This window comes from Oryctolagus cuniculus, chromosome 1 (genome assembly GCF_051225735.1).
Source record: "Oryctolagus cuniculus isolate XC-2025 breed Fujian yellow rabbit chromosome 1, ASM5122573v1, whole genome shotgun sequence".
Taxonomy (NCBI): Eukaryota; Metazoa; Chordata; class Mammalia; order Lagomorpha; family Leporidae; genus Oryctolagus; species Oryctolagus cuniculus.
Genome location: NC_142867.1, coordinates 7,964,461 through 7,992,140, shown reverse-complemented (window position 1 = coordinate 7,992,140; position 27,680 = coordinate 7,964,461). Strand labels below are relative to the sequence as shown.

At 39.0% G+C, this 27,680-nt stretch overlaps 1 protein-coding gene and 1 pseudogene across 1 annotated transcript; both read right to left on the bottom strand.

Annotated features, from left to right (window-relative positions):
- Nucleotides 1–27,680, bottom strand: LOC100345029 (steroid transmembrane transporter SLC22A24-like). Its single transcript, XM_002720990.6, has 10 exons — nt 26,784–27,680; nt 21,936–22,039; nt 19,870–20,024; nt 19,603–19,771; nt 13,554–13,677; nt 7,503–7,618; nt 4,201–4,415; nt 2,722–2,830; nt 2,076–2,279; nt 1–1,180 (listed from the first exon to the last, which is right to left on the bottom strand). The coding sequence occupies exons 1-10, from the start codon at nt 27,183–27,185 to the stop codon at nt 1,120–1,122; spliced, it is 1,659 nt and encodes a 552-aa protein (XP_002721036.3). The 5' UTR covers nt 27,186–27,680; the 3' UTR covers nt 1–1,119.
- On the bottom strand, nt 24,710–25,771 carry LOC138847617 (dual specificity protein kinase TTK pseudogene; annotated as a pseudogene).

Sequence of the window (27,680 nt, the reverse complement as noted above, 5' to 3'; positions counted from 1 at the left end):
TCATTTTTCTAAATTTATTTCTAAAAAGCTTATTACATAATTTTTAAATTAAGAACTGACTTTTGGTGCAGGGTGTCAAATGTTATTTGTACATGCATGAGCATAGGTCTGGAATTATCAAGACTTGTGGTTGGATTTGCTATTGCTGTTCTCATGACTGTAGTTTCTTAAAGTCCAGCGTTCATCATATTTGAGCCTCTTTGTCATCCCATGTGCCTTCTGTTTTCAGATTTAATTTTTGAATTCACAGATAAAATTGTGTGCATTTACTATGTAAAACATGACTTCTGAAATAGATATGCATTGCAGGATGGTTAAATCTAGCTTTTTAACATATGCATATCACTTAGTCATCATTTTTATAGTGATAACATCACCCACTATATTAGCAGTTTTCAAGAGTACAATATGTTATCAACTACTGTCACCAGATGTACAATAGCTTTCTTGAATTTACTCATCCTACATAACTGTAATTTTATATTCTTTGACCCATATCTCCCAAACACTCCCCTCACTCATCGACTTCAGGAAACTACCATCCCCTATTTCTATGAAATCAAATTATTATGGCTCCTATATATGAATGGGATCATGCAGTATTTGTCTTTCTGTAGTTGGCTTATTTCACTTAACCTAATGTCCTCCAGGTCCATCCATGTGGTTGCAAAGATATGAACTTCTTCTAACAGATGAATAATAGTCCCTGTGTATCTATAATATCTTTTATCTATCCATTTATCTGCTGGCCATTTAGTTGATCCCATTAGAGGGCAGATATCAATCAGCATAGTGATTTCATTTCCTTTTAAAATATACTCAGAAGTCAGATGTCTAGATCACATGAAAATTCCATTTTTTTCTAAATCATCTTGGCTGTTATTTATAGAAGAATTTGGAACTACTCGTTCAACTACTCAAAACAAACAACTGCTCGCTGGAATTACTTAAACTTACAAATCACAAATTATTTGGGGAAAATTGATATATTTAGTGCCACAATTGTAAAAGGCATCCATTTGTCCACTGCATTGTGGTGGGTTTTATAGGTATACAGGAACAACCTTGATTTTTTTTCCTTCTTATATTTTGTGCTTCAGGTTCACTCTTGGGAATTCCTTAAAATTGTGTTACTTTCATGCAAATATCTTCCTGCTTTACTCTTCTTAATTTTTTTGTGCTGGGAAGAAGAAATCCAAACAAAAACAAAATGAGCAAACAGAAGTTGTAGAATATTTGTACATATCCTGCATGCTGGAGGACAAGCTGATCGTCTGCCTCCAGGTGTATAATTCCAGACCCTTTATTTATTGACATATTTATGCTGGAAAAGGTCCTGATACCTCAAAATACCTGAGAAGGCAGTGTTGAATATTTTAACTCTCACTGTTGTCTTGGTAGACATTTGATCAATGACATCATGGAACAAAAATCAAAGGGACAATGGAAGATTTTACAGGTACTTTCACTTTTTTTCCTTATTTCAAATTATTTTACTAAATTGCTTCTCTTCAAAGTTTCTTTGCCTCTGGTAGTGAATTTGACTAAACCTCTTAGGTATCCCAGCAGACTTAGCTCCTTTAAACATACTGTCAACTCTGCAAGGAAGCTTGTTCCATACATCTTCCTAACCAAAGTAATAAACAGGTTTGTATCCATAAGGCAAACTCATTTTGTTTCCCACATTATATCAAGTGCTCCTTGAGCTTATGGATGGTAAAATTGGTGTGTTGAAAATGAAACATTTGAGTCTTGGTGGATTTATGAGAAAATGTCAGGAGTGTGCATTTCCCATAAGGGTAAAGAGTATGAATCCTTTATATTGGGGATCCTTTTGGTCTTTTCTCCACTAAACCTACTTGTGTGAGATGATATGTGTGACCTAGAGAGCCTTGCAAGGAGTCTGACACCTCTGTGGGTTGGGGTGAGGCTGCTACTGAACTAAAGGACGTGGAGACAAATAGCTCGGGTCTGAGCCTACATGGGCCGAAATCTCCAAAAGGTCATTTTTCTTCATGACAGAGCTGTTAACTCAGCAACTCCTCACTCAGATGACAGTTACAGGATTTACTCACGCATTTTCCACATCCTGAATGGTGTTAGGAAGAGGCTGATTCTTGGTTTCCGGAAGGCAGAAAACAATCAGGCCACAAAGGATGGGGAAGACTCCATACATGATCCAGGGCAGGTGGGGAGAATACACCACTAAGGTCATCAGGAGGGGGGCCAGCACTGACCCAACTCTACCAAACATATTATTGACTCCAGATAGTGTTGACCTTTGAGTACAAATGACAATGCAAACAACAATGAGAAACATGTGGTTAAGTAACACAAGTTCTCATTTATCATCTTCATTTAATTTTGGGAGACACTGCAACAAAGTTATTAAACACATGAGCTTGGCAACATTTACTGCTATGGATTTCTGTTTGATAGTATAATGCTAGTAATTGCTTGAAATCTCAATTTCTTCACTATTAAACTAGGGATGATTGCAGTGCCATTCTTGGAGAGTGGTTCTTGAGATAACACATTATAGGACTTGTCACACGGTCAAGTATAATTTAGCTTTAATAACTGGTTATTGATTGCTATTAATTTGCATTAGAATTTAGTCCTCTGACATCTAAATAGTCTCAGTTTTATTCCCATGACAAATGTCAATTAGTCCACAGAAATCCTGTTTTGAAAACAGAGATGTTCTTTTAGTTCTTGTACCTGAACATGGTAGGGATGAGTTCTATATGGTGGACAGAAAACGCAGTGGTGGCAGCAGAAGCAGCACCAAGTCCCAGAGTTGCTAATATCGCACGTAGAGTCTGCATTTCTGGAGACAAGACAACCAGTGAGAATCATGAAAGAGTGGGTGAGGAAATCAGTCAACTTCCAAATAACTGTGAGAAGATTCTACTGGGGGATGTCGGGGGATTTCAGATCTGAAACATAAGGTGTGCAGCCTGCAAGCTCCCGAAGATCAAGGTAAACAAATGAACTTGGACTGCAGGATGTCATGTCTTAAACAGTCAATGAAAAGATCTCAATCAGTTGCTTCAACTCTTCCTGCATTTTTGAATAATTGTATTTATTGTGTTACTTTTTCTGCATTTTCTGAAAAGCACAGAGCTATAATCAGATAAATGAGAAGTTAATGACTCATGTCTGGAACATTTAGAGTTAAGTGTGTGGGAACACTTTTTGATGTGGGACAAGTATGCCACCAATACAGTAACAAATAGATTGAGTATATTTGGGGGTGGACAGTGTGAAGAGTCCCAGACTCTAGATTAATAATTCAGAATTGCATTAGGAATTCTATTTAGAAATAAGCTATGTCATCTTGAGAAAACAATAAAATTCAAAAATACACTTAGGAAATTCTATGAAAATAATCTAAATAGTACTTGAAATGATAGAGAGGGCAATCCTACACGTCAGCAAACTTGTACCAGGAGGAGTGTACCACACCAGTCTGGGATCATGAAAAGTATGTTCCTACTCTGGGAACATGGATAAAGATCCCATAAACATTGCATAATGTCATTCAATTGTAAAATTGATTCTATGAGAATCTGGGCAAGTCTGTTCATGTCTTCCTTGCTTAGAGACAGATTCCAAAACAGGCTAAAAGATAGAACATGATCAGACTCTCGCTTTGTTGCTATGAACACTTCGCTGACTGGACCAGGGATTTTTATTTCACAATAGCCACAAGCTTCTCCTAAAAGGGTTGCACTTGCAGTGACTCAAATGCCAGTCTCAAAAAAGTGAATATGAAAAGGTGAGACAGAGGACAAATCAGGAAGGCAGAGGAAGTGAGAGGACTGTGTGCCCATCTGGATATAACCACAAATGCAAGGCTTACCCTCTCCAAGAGCGTTTTAGTGTGATTAGCCCTAGGCGTGTACCATAACCACTAGAGAACCGGTCCTGTGTAGTTGGAACTGCTGTCCAGGCTCATCCTGTGTGTCATGAAGACACCTGTGTTTCAGAACCACCCCTTGCTGATACCGGCTCGGTGGGAGCCTAAGCCCTGCTAACAACTTCTTATCAGAGTCAGTTTCAAGCCCTCTTATGAATTTCAGGCCACCTTTCAGCTTTCAATGTCAACGGCACTTTTTGGCATCAGGCATGTAAGTCTTATGTAATTCCCAAGAACTGAGAGAAACCATTTCATCCCCCCAAATTCCTGCCTCTTACCTCTGGGCAAAAAGGTGTTGACCACAATGAATAGTCCCACCAGGAACAAAAACAGGGACTGACTGATGCGACGACCCGTGTGTTTCATCATCAAATAAGCAGAATATCTGGATATGAATGTGACAGCTCCAAAGATGACCTGGAACATGAAGATATTGCTCCCCAGCTCCTGCAGGTTGAGTATCAGGCCCATCAATGGCACAGTGGCTCCCAGTCTGAATAAAGGAGTAAGAACACATTTAACAAAGTTTAGAGCCTAAGAAATGTTGCTTACAATTTTGAAGGCAAATCTTATCATTAATGACCCTATTGGCCCCAGCAGATGTGGTCACTGCTTTATAGTGTATTTCTTCTTAAGGCAATGATCTAAACATGAACTATGGTAGAACATGAAATCAAATGTGCTCTTTGTTACAGTTTTTACTAAGAGGTAAAAGCAGTTTCAAATATATACATACTCCAGTATGAAACCTCAAATGGAGGTTCTTAAGACTTGAACAAGGAGAGGGTGGAATGCTGGAAATTAGGAAAATAGTGGTTTTCCACTTTATGTTCAACATCCTATGGGATTATCTTCTGTGTTCCTCAGTGTGGAGTCCTTCTTCACCTTAATCCTAGTGAGGGAGACTAGAAGAACAGTTACAGTGAAGAGCTCTCCATAGGTTTCCTGGATTGAAGGGCACAGTGGCCAGTTTTAAGCAATACAACAATTAGAACCAATGTACTATTAGCCTAAAGCATCAGAATTTAGATAAGCAGAGTGGCAGCTATGTGTCCTTCCAGTAATATATATGCAGGATATATGGATTTGTTCACAGGCTAGTAAAGGTTTTAGAAGAGACCTGTCCTGAAGTCATTTTAGTGGAAAAAAGAATGGAGAAAAAAGGGCCAAGTGATCTATTCAGCCAAATTTGTGGGGCCTGAAATGTATTTGTAGAGTCCAGAGGAAAATGGATCTCTTACATCACAAGAAATGGAGTGAAAGACTAACAGCATTTGGAGGCTTCTACACAATCTACACACAGACGCCCAGGGAAGATGTTCCACTTTCATCATCTACTACGCCCAGCTTCCAGCATTTAACAGTGTTCAGTCCTTTCCTCCCCATTTGGTCTTCTCATTTTCCTGACTCTGAATATGTGGTATTGAGACACCTGCCTTTAGGTTAGAGAGGTGGAGAGATATCACAACATGTTGAAATAGAATAGTCAATAATGTCGTCTTCCTGCAGCCTGATCAACCCCATGTCTTCCAAGGCTGTCCCAGATCAGAGAAACAGAGATGCTCTAGTTCTGAATGAAGATCTGAACTTTCATGTGCATGGCTGAAATAATTCATTGATAAGATGAGGCCTTTCTTGGGAATGAACAAACTGGACTTTTTTTATTACTGGCAAGGAGAGTAGATATTAGGGTGCTTGTTAGAGATTTTATTCAGGAAGAGAGAAACAACCAGAAAAGAGATTTGACAGAAGGGTGAGGATTATGTTTTTCTTTTTTATTTTTGAACTCTTTGTGTTCAGATTATGCAATATGAATTTTTAAAATTTTAGTTAAGGTATACAAATTTTATATGTACAGATTTAGGAACACAGTGATACTTTAATTGCCTAAGCAATTAAAAGGAGAAAGGATGGTATTTTCATTGGGTGGTGAGTCAACTGTCAATCCATCAGGAAAGAATGAACTTTGATCCCTATCTTAGATCCTACACAAAAATTACTTTCAGATGAGTAAAAGGTAAAAATGTGAATGGTGAAACAAGTTTTGAGAAGAGAACATCTGTAAACTTGGGATAGCAAAGATTACTTAAGCAGGATACCAGAAACATTAGCAATAAAAGAAAGCTTTAAAAAAATAATAATAATAAATAAAACTTCATGAATATTGTGAAATTTAGCTTATCAAAACACACCCTTTAAGAGAGTGGAAAGGTAATTCCCAGATTGTGAAAAGGCATTTAGAATATATTTCTAAAAAGATATAAATAAGAAAAAATTGACAGCATAATAAAAATGGACAATTGTAAGGCAACATAAGCACTTCTTCACTACCAGTTATCAGGAAAATGACATTTAAAATCACATTATGACACAATATACAGCCACTAGAATAACTAAATATTATTTTATTTCAGAATAATTAGTATTGGCAATGACATGGAACAACCAAAACTTCTGTAACTGCTGTTGGCATGTACATTTGTACACTCATTTTGGAATACTATTTGGTAGCTTACTATGGCCAAATACACACACATATCCCTAAAGCCCAGGAATTTATAATATCCCACAAGTAGGAAAAGTTAAAAATTAAAAAGTCATATATTGAAGAAGGGAAAATAATTATGATCTATTAATACAAAATTGCCAGTAATAAAAACCCTAAATAATTGCTATGCAAAGCAAAATGTATGAGTTTCACATATATAAAGCTATGCATGTAGTATGATTCCATTTATAGGATATTCAAGAGCAGATAAAAGTAATCTGGGTGATAAAGAATAGCTGGCGCTTTTAGACAATTATTAATTGGGGGGAAATGGAGACCTGACAGACGGTACAGCAGTGTTGAAAATGTGTTTGTCTGCAAGGCAGCTACATAGGTTATAAATGATTTAAAACTGATGTAGATGAACACTTAAGATTTGTGTTTCCCTGTGCTTAACTTTTCCTTCACAAAAAGTTAACATAAGTAAAAGTATATTTTATGCTAAAGCTTCTCATAATCCTACTCTCGAGTGATACACTTTGTGCTGGGGTAATCTTAGACTGTTAGGCTATTCAGAAATGTGGCATTTTAAGAGTGTCAATTGTTAAATCAACAACAGGAGTCACTGTGCACTTACACCCCATCTGGGATCTCTGTCCTTAATGTGTTGTACTATGTGAATTAATGGTACAACTAGTACTCAAACAGTACTTTATACTCTGTGTTTCTGTGTGGGTGAAAACTATTGAAATTTTTACTTAGTATATACTAAATTGATCTTCTCTATATAAAGATAATTGAAAATGAATTTTGATGTGAATGTGATGGGAGAGGGAGTAGGAGATGGGATGGTTGCGGGTGGGAGGGAGGTTATGGGGGGAAAAAGCTGCTATAATCGAAAAGTTGTACTTTGGAAATTTATATTTATTAAATAAAAGTTTAAAAAACTTTAAAAAAAGACAGTCCTTTTAATCATTTGTTTTTCTCTTATGTGTTCATCTGTCCTCAAGAAATGTTGCTGATGTCTTTGAAAGAAAAATTAATTTTCATCTCCAATTATTTTAAAGTTAAGCATCACCCAATGGAACTCACCTCACAAAGCCAAGGCAGCAGACTCTCAGGCACAATTTGGGTGCACGGAGCACCTGGAATGTTGATGGTTTGTTCTGGGCATTGTCCAGCTCCTCTTGCATGTTGGATCTCACAAACTTCAACAACAAAAGTAACAAGCATTTATCAGATGTCAATAATGCACAGTGGTAAGTCCAAGAAGATGAGAAATCATCATGTTCACTAAGCGCATGGACACTTCTGTCTAGGGAGGACTGTGGGTGCCACTCCCCCTCTTCACGGAGGAACGACACTAGACCCTGCGCTGTTCTTTTGTCTGCTCGGCCCTTCCCGGGTTTGCTGCTGGTTCTTCCCAGGTTGGCTGCCGATCCTTCCACCTCCGTGGAAGGGTGGTGCCCCCTGCCACTTTCCCCACTTCCGCAGGGGAGCGGCACACCGCTGGCCGGCTCTCTCAGGGGCTGCTCAAATGTTATCCGGATGTTCCTGGTGCATGTTGTCTCTCTCCTCCTTTATAGTCCTCTTCCACCAATCCCAACTCTGCTACCCACATGCTGAGCATGCTGCTCTCCTCCAATCAGGAGCAGCTCCTGCAGCTTGTCAAGTTGGTGAGAGGCAGCTGTGTAGAAGCTGTTTACTCCTCTCCCACTGCCATATTGTGGGAGAGCAGATGCATAGAATAAGTCTTAATTCCAGTAACTTAGTCTAGTCCGAGTTGCTCCCCACACGTGGGCATTCACTAATCTATCTCACATTTGGAGAATGTACAAAAGGTGTAATGAGAAACAGGAACTCAGATGAGTTGTGTAGAAATAGAAGTCTAACTATAGAACTCATGAGGAGCCCAAAGCACTGGCAAATATTGATATTATAAAGGGAAAACAATGAAAAGGTATTGGTTTCCAGTTTCTTCTTTTAAAAAATTTTATGCTATTTATTTGAAAGACAGAGTTATAGAAAGAGGTAGAGACACAGAGAGAGGTCTTCCATCCGCTGGAAGATCGCCACAATGGCCAGAGCTGAGCCAATCCAAAATCAGGAGCTAGGAGCTTCTTCCATGTCTGCGATGTGGGTCAGGGGAACAAGGACTTGGGCTATCTTCTACTGCTTTCCTAGGCCATAGAAGAGAGCTGGATTGGAAGAGCAGCCAGGACTAGAACTGATGCCCAGATGGGATGCCAGCGCTTCAGACCAGGGCTTGAACCAACTGCATCAGAGTGCCGGCCCCTCTAGTTTCAATATTTCTGTCCTATCCACTGAACGTGAGAGGTTTGTTCTTCCCTTTTTTATAGTAAGAGAGTCTTAGCCATAGAAAGCATCAAGGAAAAAGAAATACAACTTTCTATAAATAGGAAAGGAAGGAGATAAGTTTTTTGTCTGTATATTACCTGATTCTATAAAAAACCCTAAAGAATCCACCAAAAGCCTGTTAAATCTGATAAAAAGATTCAGTAAAATTGCAGGATATAAAATTAATATACAAAAATCAATAGCAGTTGCGTACATCAATACGCTTGTAAAAAGAAATCAGAAAAGCAGTCCCACTCATAACAGATAAGAAAAAATAGCCAGAAATAAATTTAACTAAAAAGCTGTAAGATTTCTATAGTGAAAATGATAAAATATGTATGAGAAAAATTGAAGAAGACCCCAAAATTTGGAAAGACCTCCCAAGTTCATAGACTGGAAGAATAAATATTATTATTAAAATTTTCGTTCTACCTAACATGATTTATAAATTCAAAGTCATCCTCATCAAAATTCCAATGACATTCTTTTCATAACTGGAAAAAACAATCCTAAAGTTAATGTAGAAGCGCATAAGGCCCATAATAGCCAAAACAATTCTGAATAAAACAACAAAGCTGAAGGCATCACAATACCTGACCTCCAGATACAATGCATGGCTGTAGTAAAATGGAATAAACATGGACATAGAGATCCTGTACAGAATAGAGATTCTAGAAATGAATCCCTTTATCAACAGCCAACTAATTTTAGAAAATGCACCAAAAGCCACACAAGTGAATGGTTTCTACTTCATCATTTGTTTTTTATTTGTTTTTTTACAGACAGAGTTAGTCAGAGACAGAGAAAGGTCTTTCTTCTGTTGGTTCACCCCACAAATGGCCACTATGGTCAGCGCACTGCGGCCAGTGTGCTGTCCCAATCCAAAGCCAGGAGCCAGGTGTTTCCTCCTGGTCTCCCATGCAGGTGCAGGGCCCAAGCACTTGAGCCATCCTCCACTGCCTTCCCAGGCCACAAAAGAGAGCTGAATCGAAGAGGAGCAACCTGGACAGAAACCAGCGCCCCAACCGGGACTAGAACCTGGGGTGCCGGCGCTGCAGGCAGAGGATTAGCCAAGTGAGCTGCTGAGCCAGCCTCTACTTCATCATTTGTTTCCAAGCAATCCTTTTCTAGGTATGATAAGCATGCTGCCTCCCCTCATGAATGCAGTGCAGAGTTAAAGGCAGAGGAAAGGGCAGGGGCTATGTGGCTGGAGTATGAGTATTGCCTAGTCCACAGCAATGAACAGAGAAAAACAGAATTTTCAAAGGAGTCAGTTATAGAGCTGCACAAATCTGGCTTAGAATCTTAGCCTTGACACTGTACTATAGAGACTACAAATACTGATAATAAGGGTACTTTAGTTTGTGGAATAAAGGAATTCAAAGGTTTTTTTGATATAAAAATTTGAAAACCATGCAGTTTTGCCATCACACACATTTCCTATGCACTTTTTGAAGACCTCCCATATACATGACTGTCAACATTTTTATACCCAAATAAACTTATTTTTCTGTCTACTTTCTATGAAATGTTTGAACTACCATCATGTATTTCCAAAAATGAAAAAGGAAGAAGGAAAGGATTTTGAATATTCATGTCTTATCACAAATGAATAATAAATATTTGAGGAGATAGGTAGACTTACCCTGATTTGAATAATACACAATTTATATAGGTATTAAAAACCTCCTGTGGTACTCCCTAAGTATGTAGAATTGTTACATATCAGTTTAAAAATGAAATTAAAACTTCTATTTTTGCAGGGATTAGCTAAAATTTACTCAAAGTCACATATGTCAACCTGAAATGTATATAACCTGTATGAAATTATGACCTTGCAAAACAATACTAGGCTATTGATACAACAATGAGAATTTAGAGCTAGATCATCCCATGAATATCTCATAGCTGTGTTCATGGAACATGCTTCTGTGATTAAACTCTTAAAAATTTCACTGAAAGTGAACAGGGATGGCTAGTGATGGGGAAGATGTGCTGACATGTATATAATCTAGAATTTTGAAAGTTTCAAAAAATAATAATTAGGACTTTGGGATCAGAATGCTATTGTAGGGACCACTAGTGCATTTAAGAAAGACAAGGCAAAACTGACGAGTGATTGACACCATTATAAAGTGAAATGTGAACTCCAGACAGTGCATATAAAGAGCAGCATACATAGAGACGCTCATCATCCACTGGTGGAGGGCAGAACAAGTGAAGAGAAAGTCTCAAGGTTTAACTTTAAGAATAGCTTAAGATAATATAGAAATCTGAACCTTGGATGGATTCCTTAGTCAATGCCGTGGCCCCAGTTGAGAGAAAGCAGGACTCATTTTGGGATGGGTATGTCTGGGTTGAGGCATTAGATTCTTTTGAATCCTCACTCTCCCTTGTCCTGTTAAGCCTCATCCACTCATACCTACTAAAACTTAGTACTCCCACCTTGTTTCAAGACGATGATGCAGAATTTTATGCTGGTAAGAACACATATTCCTCCCCTGCTGTGTTCTATCACCATTTCCCTCCTACCAGACCAGTGACTACAGTAAAGAACAAAATATCTGCTTGGGGAAGTATTTTGCCTTTTGAGGTAGGAAAGGGGCTCAGATGCACAGAGCTGTAGTAGTAATTAGCACATGCTAGCGGTGGAATACATGCGGGAATAGATTCTGAGATCAAAGTGGGAGTGGATGTTTATTCTAGTGATTAAGGTGCTCGTGTCCCACATCAGTGGACGTGGGTTTGATTCCTGGTTCTGGCTTCTCATCCTGAATCCTGCTCTTTCTGGTAAAGCTGATCCTGGAGGGTAATGATGATTGCTTATGTGATTGGGTTCCTGCCACCCACATGATAGACCTGGATTGAATTCCTGAATCCCGGTTTCATGCCCAGCCCAGCCTTGGCTATTGCAGGCATTTGGGGAATGATCAAGTAGAGAGAAACTATCTTTCATTGCTCCCTCCAACCCTTCCTCTCTTTCACAAAAATAAACATAAAAATGTCACTTAAGAATAAGGTGGACATAGTGTAAATTCAGATAAAACAGACTTTTTTTCATGTGAAAACTGAAGTGAGCAGCTTTGAATCATAATCCTTAATACCACCTTCTGGAATTAAAACTTCTGTGTAATCCCTTCTTCTCAAGTGTGGGTTGCTTCTATTAAATAGAATGTAGCAAAAGTGATGCAATGCTACTTCCATGGGCAGACTATAAAAGATCGTGACATCTGTTGTTCTAGGTTAGTAGTTAGTCCATGCTTGTATCTACTTCATTAGATGTGCTGAGGACATTGACAAAGGTGCCATCAATAGAGAACTACATTTAAGTGATCCATCATCACTTGAACCTCATTTTCATGTTCAGATGATACTCTTTGGGGGCCGGCATTGTGATGTAAGTGCTAAAGCCACTGTCTGTGACACTAGCATCCCATATGGGTACCAGATTGTGTCCTGGCTGCTCCACTTCTGATCTGGCTCTCTGCTAATGGCCTGGGAAAAAAAACAGAGAAAGATGGCCCAAGTTCTTGGGTTCCTGCCAAACACGTGTGAGACCTAGAAGAAGCTCTGGGTGCAGCCCTGGCCATTGTGGTCATCTGGGGAATGAACCAGCAAATGAAAGTGCTCTTTCTGTGTAGCTCTGAATTTCAAATAATTAAATAATTTTTTTACAAAAGATTACAGCCTTTAAATTTAAGCTATAATGAATTAAGGCTTTGGGGGATATTTGCGTGCAACAATTTACCTAACAAGTCAGAGAAACACAGTCATTAGACCCAGAAGATAGTAACTTTGTGTTTTTCTTTATTAACATATTATTCTACAAAGCATTTTGTTTCTTTCATGGTTTATATGGTACCAGTTATCTGTTGTGCGGCTATCAACTAGTTTGTGTTATGCCTGCAATGCCTTTCTTTTACATTTTTATCAGTTAATTCCTACTCTTTTCCTGGCCTATTGAGGACACAGTGGATACTACTTTGTGTTCTCTCAAAAAATGCTGTTTACATAACCTTGTTATAACAGCTATTCTATATAATAGTGTCTTAATTTTGGTGCCCATAGTAAAATGTAAGTTACTTGCTGGCAGCAACTCTGATTTACTCACTTAGTAATACCTGTTACCATGCTGGTACACTATAGGTACATTTGTATTTTTATAGTAATGAGTGAGACAGTGCTTGAATGGGTCACATCAGGATCTGGTCTTGAGTAGTGAGAAAAGAAATTTGAAAAAAGGGAAAGCCTGTTCAGATACTTTTTTGTACAGATACAATCCCTCTAATGAGGAGAATATAAATGCTATCATCCATCCTACTGCCATACTCATATTGGGTTGATCAGCAAGTGGCTTACATATGATGCATAATAATACTTAATTACTGAAGAAATGCATAAGTCAAAATCATATTTTAATGTCATTTTCTGCAAGGACAATTATCTTGTCTTTTATTGGCTTTCTTATTACCCTAACAGGGACCATGAGCTAGTGAAATAGAGAAATCAAAGGTGTTTTAATTATTTTCTCTTACATGTTCAAAGTAATGTTAATAAGCAATTTATTCAAACTACTATGTATAATTTGTCAATGAGTTAAAATATCTATGTTCAAATTAATGTCCCTTCCCTGCAATGACAAATCAATGGGGAATCAAGAGAGAGATGTTATCACCCACTCACAGAATTCTAACTCTGGGCTTGCAGTCTTTCCAGGAACCCAACTGAGGAGGTTGTGAGGTCATGGCATTTTATCCCAGTCACCAGCTCCCCATCCCAAATCACCTCAACAGTCAGGATCTCTCCAGCACTCTCTTTTCCATTGATGCGTGCAACCCTTCTAAGTGCCTTGGTGCCCTCCTCCAGCCGGTTGGTGGTAACCAGCCACAGAGCAGACTCCACCAGCCTCCTGATAAAAGAACAAAGAATCAGTTAACATTCAATGGCTTAACTGTCACTTAAGGTTCTTTTCCCTCCCATATAATTCTAACATTATAAATTCTAGTAGGGTAACTTCTAATCACATGTGCCTCCTCCACTGGAATGGTCTTCCTAATGGGTGAGATGGATCTGACCATCAGCAAGTGTTTAAGTAATCGTAGAAAACAGTGAGTAGTGAACAATGATACAAACCATCCATACAAGTTTCAAGTTTTTGTTATTAACATAAAATCTACAAATCACAAAATTCCAGATTTAGTAGCTTAAAATTAATCACATGGTTTTACAAATAGTATCACTCCCTAACTCCCAAAAATTCTCATCACCTCCTGAAAAACAATCCCCTACAAGTTAACATTCATTCCCCATTCTTCTTCTGCCACCCCTGGGGATCCCGAGCTACTTTCTATCTTTATAGATTTGCCTATCAAAGGTACTTCATATGAATGGAATAACCCAACATGTGACTTTTTTGTCATTCTATGATGTCAGCATCACCCTGATATCAAAGCCAGATGAACACACTATAAGAAAACTATAGTCTGATATCCTTTATGAACCCTGATGAAACAATCATCAACAAAAAATTAGAGGAATGAATTCAACAGTAAATTGAAAGGATTATGCATGAAGACTAAGTGGGATTTGTCCTGGAGAGCAAGTATGGTTCAATATACAAAAATTGATCAGTGTAATACACCTGACTAAAAGTATACAGAGAGGAAAATTCACATGATCTTTTCAACTATGAGAAAAAGAATTTGACAAATTTCAACACCCTTCCATGACAAAAACACTAAAAACAACAAGGACTACTAGAAGAAAAGCACCTCAAGAGAGTAAATTTTATAATCATATTTCTATTCTGTTACTTTTTATATAATGTCTTTTTTTTCTTGCCAATAACATGATGTTTTGGTTACTTAGAACCACAGTATGTCTTGACATCTGGTATTGTGATGCATCCAGTTGTGTTATTTTTCAAGATTGCTTTGGCTATTTGGAGTCTTCTGTGTTTCCATATGAATTCTAGGATTATTTTTTCTAATTCTGTTAAGAATGACATTGGTATTTCATGGGGATTGCACTGCATCTAAAAGCAATTTTGAATAGTATATACATTTTGATAATGTTAATTCTTCTAATCCATCAACATAGGTGTCTTCCTGTTTCTTGGTGTATTCTTAAATTTCTTTCATTCGTGTTGGGCAATTTTCACTGTAGAGGTCTTTTACATCCTTGGTTAAGTTTATCCCAAGGTATTTAATTGTTTTATAGTTATTGTTAATGAGATTGCTCTGACAGGTTCTTTCTTAGTGAAACCACTGTTGAGTATAAAAATGCTGATTTTTGTATGTTGATTTTGTACCCTGCAACTTTGCTGAATTCACTCATCAATTTTAATAAGACCTTGGGTTTATTTTTTTGATTCTTTATATACGAAATCGTATCATTTACTAATGAGAATAATTTTACTTTCTTCTTTACTATTTGTATGCCTAGTATTTTTTTTTTCTCTTGCCTAGTTTTTGACTAAATATCCCAGTACTCTATTGAACAGGATTAGCAAAAATGGAAATCCTTGTCTTGTTCCAGGTATTAGTGGAAATGCTTCCAGCTTCTCCCAATTCAAAATTATGCTGGCTGTGGGCTTAATAAATGTAGTCTGTTCTTTGTTGAGGTATGTTCCTTCTAAACCTAATTTGTTTAAGGCTTTTTTTCTTAACATGAAAGGATGTTGTATTTTATCCAATACTCTCTCTGCATTTATTGAGGTAACATGATTTTTGTTCTTCTTTCTGTTGATATGATACAGTATATTTATTGAATTGAATATGTCAAAGCATTCCTGCATCGTTGGGATAGAGTGAATGATCTTTTTTATGTGTTGCTGTATTTGATCTGCTAGAGTTTTTAAAAGAATTTTTGCATCTATGTTCATCAGGAATATTGATCTGCAGGTTTCATTTTTGTTGTCTCCTCCTCTGGTTTTAGAATCAAGGTAATACTAAAGTTGATAACGAATTTGTAAGAGTGTCTCCTATCCTCCTTCAGATTTTTGGAATGATTTCAGAATTTCTTTAGTTCTTCCATGAGAGTTTTTAGAATGTTGTACTGAAACCATCTTGTCCTGGACATTTCCTTGTTGAGATCATTGGTTATTGGTCTGTTTTGGTTTTCTATATTTTCATGATTCAACTGTGTTTATGTTTCCAGACTTCCCATTTCTTCTAGGTTTTCCAAATTGTAGTCATGAGTTTTCATAACAGTTCCTAATAATTTTTTATATTTCTCTAGTATCATCTGTAATAAGGTTTTTCATCTCTGATTTTATTAAAATTAGTCCTTTTTTCTTAATTAGTCTTTTAAAAGACCCACTTTGGGGCTGGCCTTGTGACAAAACAGGTTAGGCCACTGCTTGCAATGCTGACATCCTATCTGCACTGGTTTGAAACCCAGCTGTTCCTCTTCTGCTCCAGCTCTCTGATAATGCCCCTGGGAAAGCAGTGGACGATGGCTCAAGTCCTTGGTCCCCTGCACCCACGTGGGAGACAGCCTCTGCTGTGCAGCCATCTGGGGAGTGAGCCAACAGATGGAAAATCTGTATCTGCCTCTTTGACTCTCTAACTCAGCCTTTCAAATAAATAAATAAATCTTTTTTAAAAATCCAACTTCTCAGCCGGTGCCGCGGCTCAATAGGCTAATCCTCCACCTGTGGCGCCAGCACCCCAGGTTCTGGTCCCGGTCGGGGTGCCAGATTCTGTTCCGGTTGCTCCTCTTCCAGTCCAGCCCTCTGCTGTGGCCTGGGAGTGCAGTGGAGGATGGCCCAGGTCCTTGGGCCCTGCCCACATGGGAGACCAGGAGAAGCACCTGGCTCCTGGCTTCGGATCAGTGTGGTACACCAGCCGCAGCATGCCGGCCACAACGGCCATTAGGGGGGTGAACCAATGGAAAAGGAAGACCTTTCTCTGTCTCTCTCTCTCTCTCACTGTTCACTCTGCCTGTCAAAAAAAATCCAACTTCTCATTTCATTAATATTTCTTTATCTTTTCTAATTATTCTCTAATCAGTATTATTTATTTCCTTCTACTTATTTTGGAGTTGATTTTCTAGGCCCTTGAAATTCATTGTTAGGTTATTTAAAATTTTTCTACACACCACCAGTGATCCAAGTACTTCCCACTGGACCCATCTGCTATCTGCCACAATTGGATGAGGTCTCCATCCTTGGTTCCATCCATCACTAACATTAAGACATCAGAGTTTAAACATCTACATGAGTTTTGAGGAGACAAGTCTTACTTAACTCATGCTACCTTCTTTGTGCTCCTTTATTTTTTTTCTTTTTGTTGACAGGATTATTTCCAAAGTCCTGTCTTTAAATTCAGAATACCCACCCTTTGTCTGAAATTATATGTTTCTTCTTCTTGATGCATTCTATTGTTGAGTCTCTCACTGTATTTTTAATTTAATTTACCAAGTTCTTTAGCTCCAAGAATCCTCCTGGGTTCCTTTGTTGGTTAATTACCCATTTATCATAGATATCATGTATTCTCTTCCTAATTTTGTTCAATTGTATGACTATATTCTTTTCTATTTTATTGACTTTCCTTAAAGCCATTACTTCGAATTCATTTTCAGGCAATCATCAATCCACTTTGCTTTGTGATCTATTGATGGTTGTCATGCTCCTTTCAAGGCATCCACGTTACCTTGTTATTTCATGCTTCTTGTGTCCCTGTGTTCATTATATGCTTCACTGACCCATTGCTTTTATTCTCAATTTTTAGGGAAATTTTCATAATAAAAGACTTTCTCCTGGTGCTGTATACTAGGGTATTGGTTGAGTAGGCTTCACTTGCTTTGGTTCTGGTATTTGATATAGCATCTGTGTTGCTCATTTGGCTGGAATCAATTTTGACAATGTCTGTCACTGTCTTAGTGACCTGTGCTGCTGGAATTATATGACCACCTAGGGTGTGGCTGTCTTGGTTGGGGTGGGTTAACTAGTCACTCTGGTCACAGTATGTCTGGCTCCAGGTGCTGTGTGCCAGTCAATTTCCATGGTTTGTATAGGATTTGGCCACTTCTGTCAGTCAATTCAGGTGTCATGTGGCTGGCGTGGCAGCAGAGGAGGGGCAGGATCAGTTCCCACATGCCTACTGGGCATGGAGGCTGCACAGGTGGGTACACCACAATATGGCACCTGGTTATGGGGAAAACTGCTTGACAGATTTGAAAGCCGCATGGGAACTGAGTTTTACCAGGGGGCCCAGATAGGATGCTCATCGATGTCCTAAGGCTGTATGGCTGGCTTTTCAGAGCTTCTGGAATGACCTGCTCAGGGGCACTGCCCAGCTGCTTGTTGGATACTTGGGTGGGTACACTCATGATTCCCAGGGCCTCAGTGGGCCAAACTGTTTAGCTGCTTTCCACATTCACTGCTGTGTAAGAGGTGCTGCTCTGATGTTTCCTGATGTCTTGAGTGAATGGCTGGGGCCAACAGTCAGAGAACAGGCTTTCGGGCTGCTTTTTTGGGTTTGAAGGAGGATGGATAGGGCTGCCTGACAGTTACACAGTGGCCTCTGTGGGCTTAGCTAGTCAGAGAAGGTTGCCCAGTACTTCCTGGGACACTACGAGGGTGGCAGGGATACTCTGGTAGTTTGTATGGCTGGGTTGGATGAATGTCTTGGGGCAGATCTGATTGCTTTACAGAACCCTGAGTGTATAGGTTCTCAAGAAGGCACTGTGCAGCAAAAGCCTGAGTAGGGGAAGTTATAACATGTGTTAGGCTCTTTCTCTGGGTTAATAGAGACATGGGGTAAGCCTTAAGCTCTGCAAAATGTGTTCTGGCACTGTGAGGACTGCAGGCGTATCCAGCAGCAAATGCTTCATATCTCTGTGGCAGGAGTAGGACTCCAGCTTATCCATTCTCTACCAAACAGCGTTCCTTTTGGTTTAGGGCTAATCTTGCCAGTAGGTATGATGAACACTATGTGCTTAGTTCCCTTTTCCTCCAAGGCCCTTATGTATCTCAGTGCTCCATAACATCTCCACCACATCCCCACGGCTCTCCAGAACCTTGCCTCAGATACTCCAGTGAAATAACTTTTTTTTTACTACTCTGGGCAGTTTTAAGTCAGGTCAAATACAATGGGTTCTTAGGCAAATCAACAGATTGTTGAAATAATGACAGCTCTTTATGGATGAGGCTATGAAACAACTCAATTCTTCTCCCTCTAATACCAAGAATATAAGTCATTTTTCCTTCAAGAGTATAACACACCTGTAGAGTAGGGAGTGTAATGGGGTATGTTAAAACATCCTCAATCTCACTGTTTTTATGGGTACTTGAGTATTTTTCTTGAAATAAAAATTCTTCGAGTTTACAGAGTTTTGAAAATGGTGGCTCTGACAACATTTTGCCAGTTTCATTTAGGCTCCAACTGTTGGAGGTCCTATTTTGGAATTTCGCCTGAAGCCATCTCCATGTTAATTCTTAGTGCTAAAGAAAACATGCTATTCTTGTTTCAAATAGTTATGGGAATTGATTGTCCATTTCTTTCATGTACTCCCATTTACAAGAGCCAGCAAATAATCCCCATCATGCACTGCTTTCAAAAGTTCAATAAATAAGGTCTTTGTTTCAAGTCTAAGTGTATATTTTTTCTATTAAATTATTTCATAAATAATTCTGTCTTTAACCACAGTAATGACTACCATGAGGCAGCCTCCCAGGGGAAACATCACTCCTCTCCCTCTTTTACATCTCAAGTTGGACAGAAGGTGTGAATCAGAACCATGGCTCAGGATCATGTCAGGGACCAAACAGATCTTAAGTGTTGGGATTTTCCTCTCTTATCCCACCAGTCTCCCCTGTGGTTGTCCATACCTGGAGAGCAATGAGAGGACAAACAAAGGTATAGACACAGTCAGATGCAGTGTGTGCCAGTCTCGAATGGCAAAAGCTAATCCTCCCAGAAGCATCTGCCCAATACTGAATGAACAAAATGTTAGTGTTACTCCTATATGTTTTGATTTGGGCATGGTCCACTCTGTTACTGGAAGAAAACATATACACAATTACAAATTTAGACCAAAAAATCTCAAGTTGAATTCAAAGTATAGATCAAATGAGAGCCTCAAATTATTGACTTACTGAGAATTAAAGAGTTTGACATAATAATTCCAATAGAGGACCCAGCCAAGAAGCGTAGAGTGCAGAAGATGATGAAGGTGGGAGCAAAGATTGCACAGGTGTCAGCAATGGCCATCTGGAGGAGACACCACGTGTATATCCCCTTCCGCCCATACCTAAGAAACAAATTATTTAGGAAGAAAAATAATACATGGAAAACTTGACAAAAGATGATACATGTTGAAATATAGGATAAACATTTAACACATGTAACATTCCACTGGGGACCTGATGGAATAAATAAATCAGAGCTATAACCCTCCCTGTCAGTTTGTCAATCTCTCAGCCAACCATAACTGGGAAGACTCCTGCTCCAGGGGAAACCATATACAAGTAAATGCAATATGCACAATTATCACAAATATCTGTCACAAAATAGATACACTGAAGATAGAGGGCTAATATGTTGTGTCGAGCAGTAAAGAATGACATCAAGATATCTGTACTTTGGTCTCCACACTGAAAAGGTGAGGGCTTTCTTTAAATAACATACCCAATTAACCAGGCCCAGGTCAAAATACAACACTGTTCCTACAAAAGCAGCCCATCTGTACCCTGTCACAAAAGATATTTAGTAAACAACTTTTGAAATCAAATATTAATTTGTTAGCTTTTGATCTTCAGAAACATTGGAAATATGTAGTACGTAATCCTACATCATATAATGCTTCCTCTATTTTTTGCATGTGATAATTGCTTTTTATTGATGAATACAAATTTTACGAGAAGGTAGGCACTGTGCAGCAGTGAGTTAAGCTGCCATTTTGGATGCTTGCATTTATATGGGAGTGTGGTTCCAGTCCCCATCTACTCTGCTTCTGATCCAGCTTCTTACTAACGCATTCTGGGAGGCAGCTGGTGATGGCTCAAATGTTTGGGCCACTGCCTCCACTTGGGAGAGCTGGCTGCAGTTCTGCAGTCCTGGGTTCAACTTAAGCCCATTGTTGGTTGTTGGAGGCATTTGGCAAGTAAACCAACAATGGAAGATTCATTCATATTCTCTCTCTCTTAATAAACAAACATTAAAAATAAATCCATATTATATGTCACATTTTTCTCATTCTACTGTTAATAAGGATAACCTGTACTTATATTCAAGAAATCTTATGCACGTTTCATTAAGTCATTTCATTCATTCACTTACTCACTCACTCATTCTACAGTTTGAATTGTAGTAGTACAAAGAACTGAGTCTGAAACCTGGGAACATGAACCACATATGTACACGTGTAATACTTCACTGTGCTGATTTAAAGGTCGCAAGATTTAACTAAGACTCCTGGAAGGTCCTGAGCACCCGAGTCCTCTGAGTATTCTTGGGAGAGACATGCTTGAGGCGTGGTTGACTGCCTCCTTCCGAAAGAGTCCTGCCAGGAAACAAGCCCCAAAACTCTCATACACAAGTGGTGTCGTCCTGCATTCAGGGTTCCAAAAATATCTACTGGGGCTATTTCACAAGGATCAGCTCTCAGGTTACAGGTGTAATATCTTACCATACCATCAGGGCCATTTTGCTTCACAACCAACAGATTTTGTAAGGATGACTACCTAGTGCACATGTGTACCCCTGCTGCAGGTATAAAATGATGACCCATCTTGAAGTGCCCATCGTGTATCTCACAGGGTCTTCCCAAGGTCAAGAACACCATTTCACAAATTTATGCTTTTGAACATGCAGGAAGCTTCTGCCTAAAATCCTCTTCTGCTTTTATTGAACTATCCCCACTCATACAACTCATATACAAGAAAATGCTTGTAAAATCACTCCTGAAGCTTGTTTGAATTGGATTTAGATGGCTTCCTATGCCTTCCTTCATACACACAATGAGCAGACTAATCACACCAAATCATCATCCCTAAGTCACATAGCAAATATTCATATTTGGTTGTAGTTCCGAGTTCAGAAATGGAAGTGAGTATGCAGTACAATATAAAGCACACAACACAAGCTCATCAAAGATTTCTAAAATAAATAAATGCATGCATCATGTGACCAACAGCCCAAAATAAAGTGAGATGACTCTTACCTGTCTGAGAGATAGCCAAATATCAGACTTCCCAGCAGCGACCCACTCATGAACAGGGTTTGAACCACTGATTTTTGTGACTGAGATTCACAGACGAGGTCCCACTGGGAGAAAACAGCACAGCAGAGTTTTAGGAGAGCTTCAGCCCTATGCTGGAACTCCTCCATATGATACACACGATCTCCTGCTATGGGGTCCAGCCTTCCTCTCCAACCTGGTCTACAAACACTCCCCTATGGTTGTCCACACTCTAGAAATACTGAAGTTATTTCAATCCTTCAAATGCAAGCCTCTTCCAATAGTCTATAACCATGTGTCTACATGTCTTCATAAGTTTTCCACTGAGAGCATCAACTCCCTTTACTGCATTAAGGTCAACACATTCTTTGGGTACCACAATTAAAATCATATAAAATGTAATTGCAAGAAACTTCATGGGCTGGTGTTGTGGCACAGCAGGCTAAGCAGCCACTTATGACACTGTCTTCCCTTATGGGCTGCAGTCATTGTCCCGCTGCTCCACTTCCAATCCAGCTCCCTGCTAAAGTGCTTGGGAAAGCAGCAGAGAATAGCCTAAATGTTTGAGCCCCTGCACCCAAGTGGGAGACCCAGGTGAAGTTCCTGGCACTTGGCTTTGGTCTGGCCCAGCCCTGGCTGTTGCAGCCATTTGGGGAGTTAACCAGCAGATGAAGATCCCTGTCTCTGCCTCTTTCTCTATAACTCTATCAAATAAATAAATAAAATTTTTAAAAAAACTTCAGTTACCAAAATATAAACAATGGGAAAAATGTGTTTTTTTTTCTCTCCTAGGAAATCTTCACTGTGTCATTAATGTATCACTCAACAGCTTATATTTAATTACTAAATTAATCCATTTTTTGCTCTTAAAACTTTTAATTTTGCAATTGTTTTAAATGTTTTAAAAAAATTTTAGAACTATAGAAAGAGTTCCCATATAGAACATATGCAGCTTCCACTATTATTAAAATCCTACATATTTGTCACAATCCATAAACCACTGCCAATTTCTCCTATTATTTTTTAAATTCAAACTCCCTCTGTTCCTCTCATCTCTCCAAGCCTCTAGTAATCTACATTCTGTGTTCATACTGAGGTTTTTGTAAGCTGTCACAAAAGAGGGAGAGTGTGTAATATTTGTGCTTCAGTGTCTGCCATTCTTCACTTAGCATGTTTTCTCCATTTTGATGCTAATGGATTTTTTAAATGCCTGAAGAGAATTCTATTTTGTGTAAATCACGTTTCCTTTATCCATTCAGCTTATGATGGACATCTTGGTTGATACTCTGTTTCGGTTACTGTGAACAGCAATAACCATGGTGGAGCAGGTACATACAAATATGGACATTATCAGTGCCGTAAGTACTTAAAGAACTGTATATATTTAGGAACTCAAATCCTTTAGGATTTTTTCCTCCAAAATTAATTGGGCAACATACATTCTCATGTCTTCTCTTAATCCAATTGTTTTTAATAAAGAACTGTGCTGCCATGCCAACAACATATATGCCTGAAAAAATAATTTTACAACTTCGAAATTTTAGTGTCATGATATGGATCTTTATTTACATAGTTCTTCAGAATATATTTCAGCTCTCTACCCACTATTCCAAGTGTGAAATACTATCAAATAGATTATACAGGTAAGCATACAACAGGAAAACAATTCTACAATTTAATGTATATAGTGGTGGTTATTTTTAGTTTTCTTTTGAGGACAATTCTACTACATTCTTTTGCTGATAACATTTCAGAATGAAGCTGTTTCCAAGACTTTATTTCCACCAATAATTAAGAGTATGTCTAATATATTTTACAGTGTTATATGACAATTTATTAATAGCACATCATCTTTTTTCAATTTTTTGAGAAGTTTTGGATGATGAAAAATCATGACTTTCACCACTACTACAGTGCTCATATATGTTCATAACATATGTTCATATATAGACAGGGCTATATATGAAAAGTGGAAGTTCTCTCTTCCCTTCAGAGAAAAGTACATCCTTCTTCGATGGCCCCTTTTTTCCACTGGGATCTCACAGAGATCCTTCACACAACAGTTTTTGGCACTATGCCTGAAATATTCTCATTGGATTTTCAGCCATATCCAAATGACTTTGGAACTTAGCTTTGACTTGGATTTCCCATTGTCTCTTGAGGAAGTCATATCTTTGGTTGCTTCTGGTGGCATATAATTAATTGTGCCAATATGAGAATCTTTAACAATACTTGTATCTGGTTGCATTTGGTTTGCAACTATGAAGTCAGTTAGCTTTAGCATTCACTATCAGGAATTTAGCAGTTTCAGATCACTGTGAAAAATGTCACGTTGATGGATTGTGTTTACTGCCTCCAACATATTTTCCAGTAATTCTTGAACTCCCATGGATTGTTGGATTTTTAAGCCAACTATTAACATCAATCTTTCCACATCCCACTACCAAGTAGATGTAATGATCTGTGATTTCATAATCATAAAGGTAGGTGATCTTATCACTGCATTGCTATAACTTATTCAGATAAGCTAGTCCTTTCCTGAAACTACCCACAGTTTGGTTACCTGCTTATTTGAAGTTTACATATTTTATGCCATGTATCTGTTTCTTTTCATTCAGTACCAGAAATAACTTATTTGAACCTCAACTGTGTAAATTTTTTAATATGGAATAAATTCTTCCTTTAAATGAAATGCATTCATTTTTTTGAAGAGGATGTTGAAACCTACAAATTTTGAAGTGGAATAGTGGATATTTACTGCTGCTGGGAAGAGGCAAGTGGGCTATAAGGTATTAACAGCTGACAAGCAGGTGCAAAGTCATTCTTTACAACTGGAGCTCTAAAACAGCTCATGTAATCATCCAGGTAGTGTAGCTCGGTGTTATTGCTTTGAAACGGAAAATACGAGTTGCTCAATAGTGCTATGTTTCTGCTCTGTATCAACCAGGGCTGGCTCTGGAACGTGCCACTGATATGAGAATGTGGCAGAACCCTTGACACACACATTCTTTCTCTTACATTGCCATTGCTTCTGGTTACTTTCTGGAATCTTTAGTTCTTGATACTCTTTAGTTAGAAGACTTGAGTCAGTGTTATTCTTCAGGGTTACTGACTCAGTAGTAAATTCATAACTCTTTTCATTCGATACCAAAGCTTCCTTAGAATGCATATTTTCTACAAAGTTTCTCAATTAAAATGAATCATTTCCACTTGACTTAAATCCACGCACAATCAAATCTCTGTATTCTGATCCAAATATCTGTCTTTTTGTAAAGTTTAGTGCAACTGAAATATATGTCTTCAGATGATGATCTGGGCTATGTAGAAGTTTAACTAGGATTCTTCCAAAAGAGCAGTGTCTAGGACTCTTCCAAATGGACACCATCGTTTAGTTTTGTTAGTTTGTTCAAGGGATTCCGATGACCTATTTCTGCATCTTGTGGGGGCAAAGTCTATCATTCAAAAACTTGGCTTTAGTAGCTTGTCATCCAGTGTCACAGTTAATGTTCCTTTACTGTAAATGTCCAAGCGAGCTGCAGAATGATTTTTAGGCAGTTAATATTTTAGGTGCTGACAAAATTTTCTTATTCTTCTTTGAAAGCAGCTGTTTTTTCTAGAGGCTTAAATTTTGGATGGCAATTTCCAGCATTTCTGGTGGTACTGCTCTACTTTCTACAGCTTTGTGAAGTTTTTTTGTTTGTGTGTTTGTTTGTTTGTTTACTTTTCCTGAACTTGCCTTGTGACAGTTCAAATGGAGCAAAAGGTATATGCACAAAAGTGAATTTCTTGTAGTTTGCTCTGGCCATTTGAAAGTACATGCAGGTTTCATATGCCTCTTGTATAGCTTTTTAATCTTTTTTTGACAGGCAGAGTGGACAGTGAGAGAGAAAGACAGAGAGAAAGGTCTTCCTTCTACTGGTTCACCCCCCAAATGGCCACCATGGCTGACGCACCGCGCTGATCCAAAGACAGGAACCAGGTGCCTCTCCTGGTCTCCCATGCGGTGCAGGGCCCAAGGACCTGGGCCATCCTCCACTGCACTCTGGGGCCACAGCAGAGAGCTGGAATGGAAGAGGAGCAACCAGGACAGAATCCGGCACCCCAACCAGGACTAGAACCCAAGGTGCCGGTGCCGCAGGCGGATTAACCTAGTGAGCCATGGCGCCGGCCTCTTCTAAGCTTTAAGTCAGCAAATATCACTAGAATTCAGCCCAAGCAAAACTCCATTTTTGCCATATTTATTTGAAGGAAGTGCTTCAAATGGTTGATTTTCATTTCCAATCAATTAATTTAAAAGGGCAATATTTAGGGGGGCACTGTTCCCCTAGTTTGGCAAGGTCAACCAGTCCTCTGGATTGTTTGCCATCATCATAATTTGGTGGTCAGTTCCTTAGTTATCTGTAGTATCAGCTGGGACTTTTTTTAAAGCTCAGATCATCAGTTAGGTCTGCATTTTTAAACTTATTTTTGTATCTCTTACTTGTTCATTATGGAATCAATTGTCAATTCTCTGCCACTTAAATGCTCAGCCTCCATTTCTGTATTGCCCAACACCTCACCAACCACAGCTGAAAAATTGCAGGTTTCCCTAATAGATTAAGTTTTTTAGGTAGATTACTGGATAGTATGATCATTAAACTCAATATTAGCACACTTGACTCTTGTAGTACAGATGAAAAGCAATTGCTAACTACTGAATGAATGTAGAAAGGTCTGAACAGTACCATGTGGGATACAATGGATAACATAAGTTCAAATACATGCTTCGTGTTAACTCCAAACACCTTCACTACTTCTTTATACGCAGAAGATTTAACTGAGGACTCTTACCTTAGTCACGATGGTGGAGGAGAAGGAGCTCTGATCGTACACCCAGCCATCCACACAGGGCTCTGTGTCTGACTCACTTACATTGGGGAAGGTCCTGTTCAGATGAAGGAGCTGCCACTGGGGATGGGTGAAGCGACGGCACTTCTCTGGCCTCAGGTTTGAGTCCAGCGGGATGGAGACTCTCAGGAGGGCATCTTGGCTGAGGATGTCAGAGTCATTGCCAGAGGCCGTGTGGTTGTCCAGGAGGGGGACCCAGCAGCGATGCCCAGGGATGGCTGCAGTGAAGTTCTCCAACAGAATATGACAGTACGCTATCACATTGGCGACAAAAAAGAATGCAATCTGAAGGATCTGAAATCTCCCCAGACTTCCAGCTTGATCCAGGAGCACATCGAAGCCCATTGAGGCTGAGCAGGTTGTCTCCAAGGTGAAGCACAGTGACTATGGAGATAAGTTCAGAGGAAGAGAATGTTTCCTTTCTCCAAGTCCTCTAGTGCTGTGTTGATCTTGGCCCCACTTTCTCAATAGGCCTGGTCCCAGCACTGCAGAAGAGCAGAGACAGGAGTTTCCACAAGTTCTTTGATTTTAGGCAGCCAACAGGTTAAAAAATGTCACAGATGCAATTATTTGGCAATACGACTTCCTGCACAAAACACTTCTCTGCATGATGCTGACCCCTGAGCTTCAGGAGAGTTGGGTGGGCTTCACAGGGATGTAATCTCCATATGACCTAAAATAATCACGCTCAGTGGTTTGTCTTTGTTTTCAGAAAGGGGAGTTGGAGACCCACAAGGGGGTGCCTGATGATGTTCCTCTGGCAAGAACAGACCAGGGATTTTTCTAGGACCTGAAGTGGGAAAAAGTTAATGGAAAGATCCTTAGTTAAAATAAAGCAAA

Excerpts from the sequence above, each read along its gene's own strand:
- LOC100345029 (XM_002720990.6), bottom strand. The coding sequence starts at position 27,185 with ATGGGCTTCGATGTGCTCCTGGATCAAGCTGGAAGTCTGGGGAGATTT. Across the intron at positions 20,025-21,935 it reads TTTGGCTATCTCTCAGACAG|GTATGGGCGGAAGGGGATAT; the intron begins GTAAGAGTCATC and ends TTTGTTTCTTAG. Across the intron at positions 1,181-2,075 it reads ATTCAGGATGTGGAAAATGC|CACAAAAAAATTAAGAAGAG; the intron begins GTGAGTAAATCC and ends TCTTCTTCCCAG.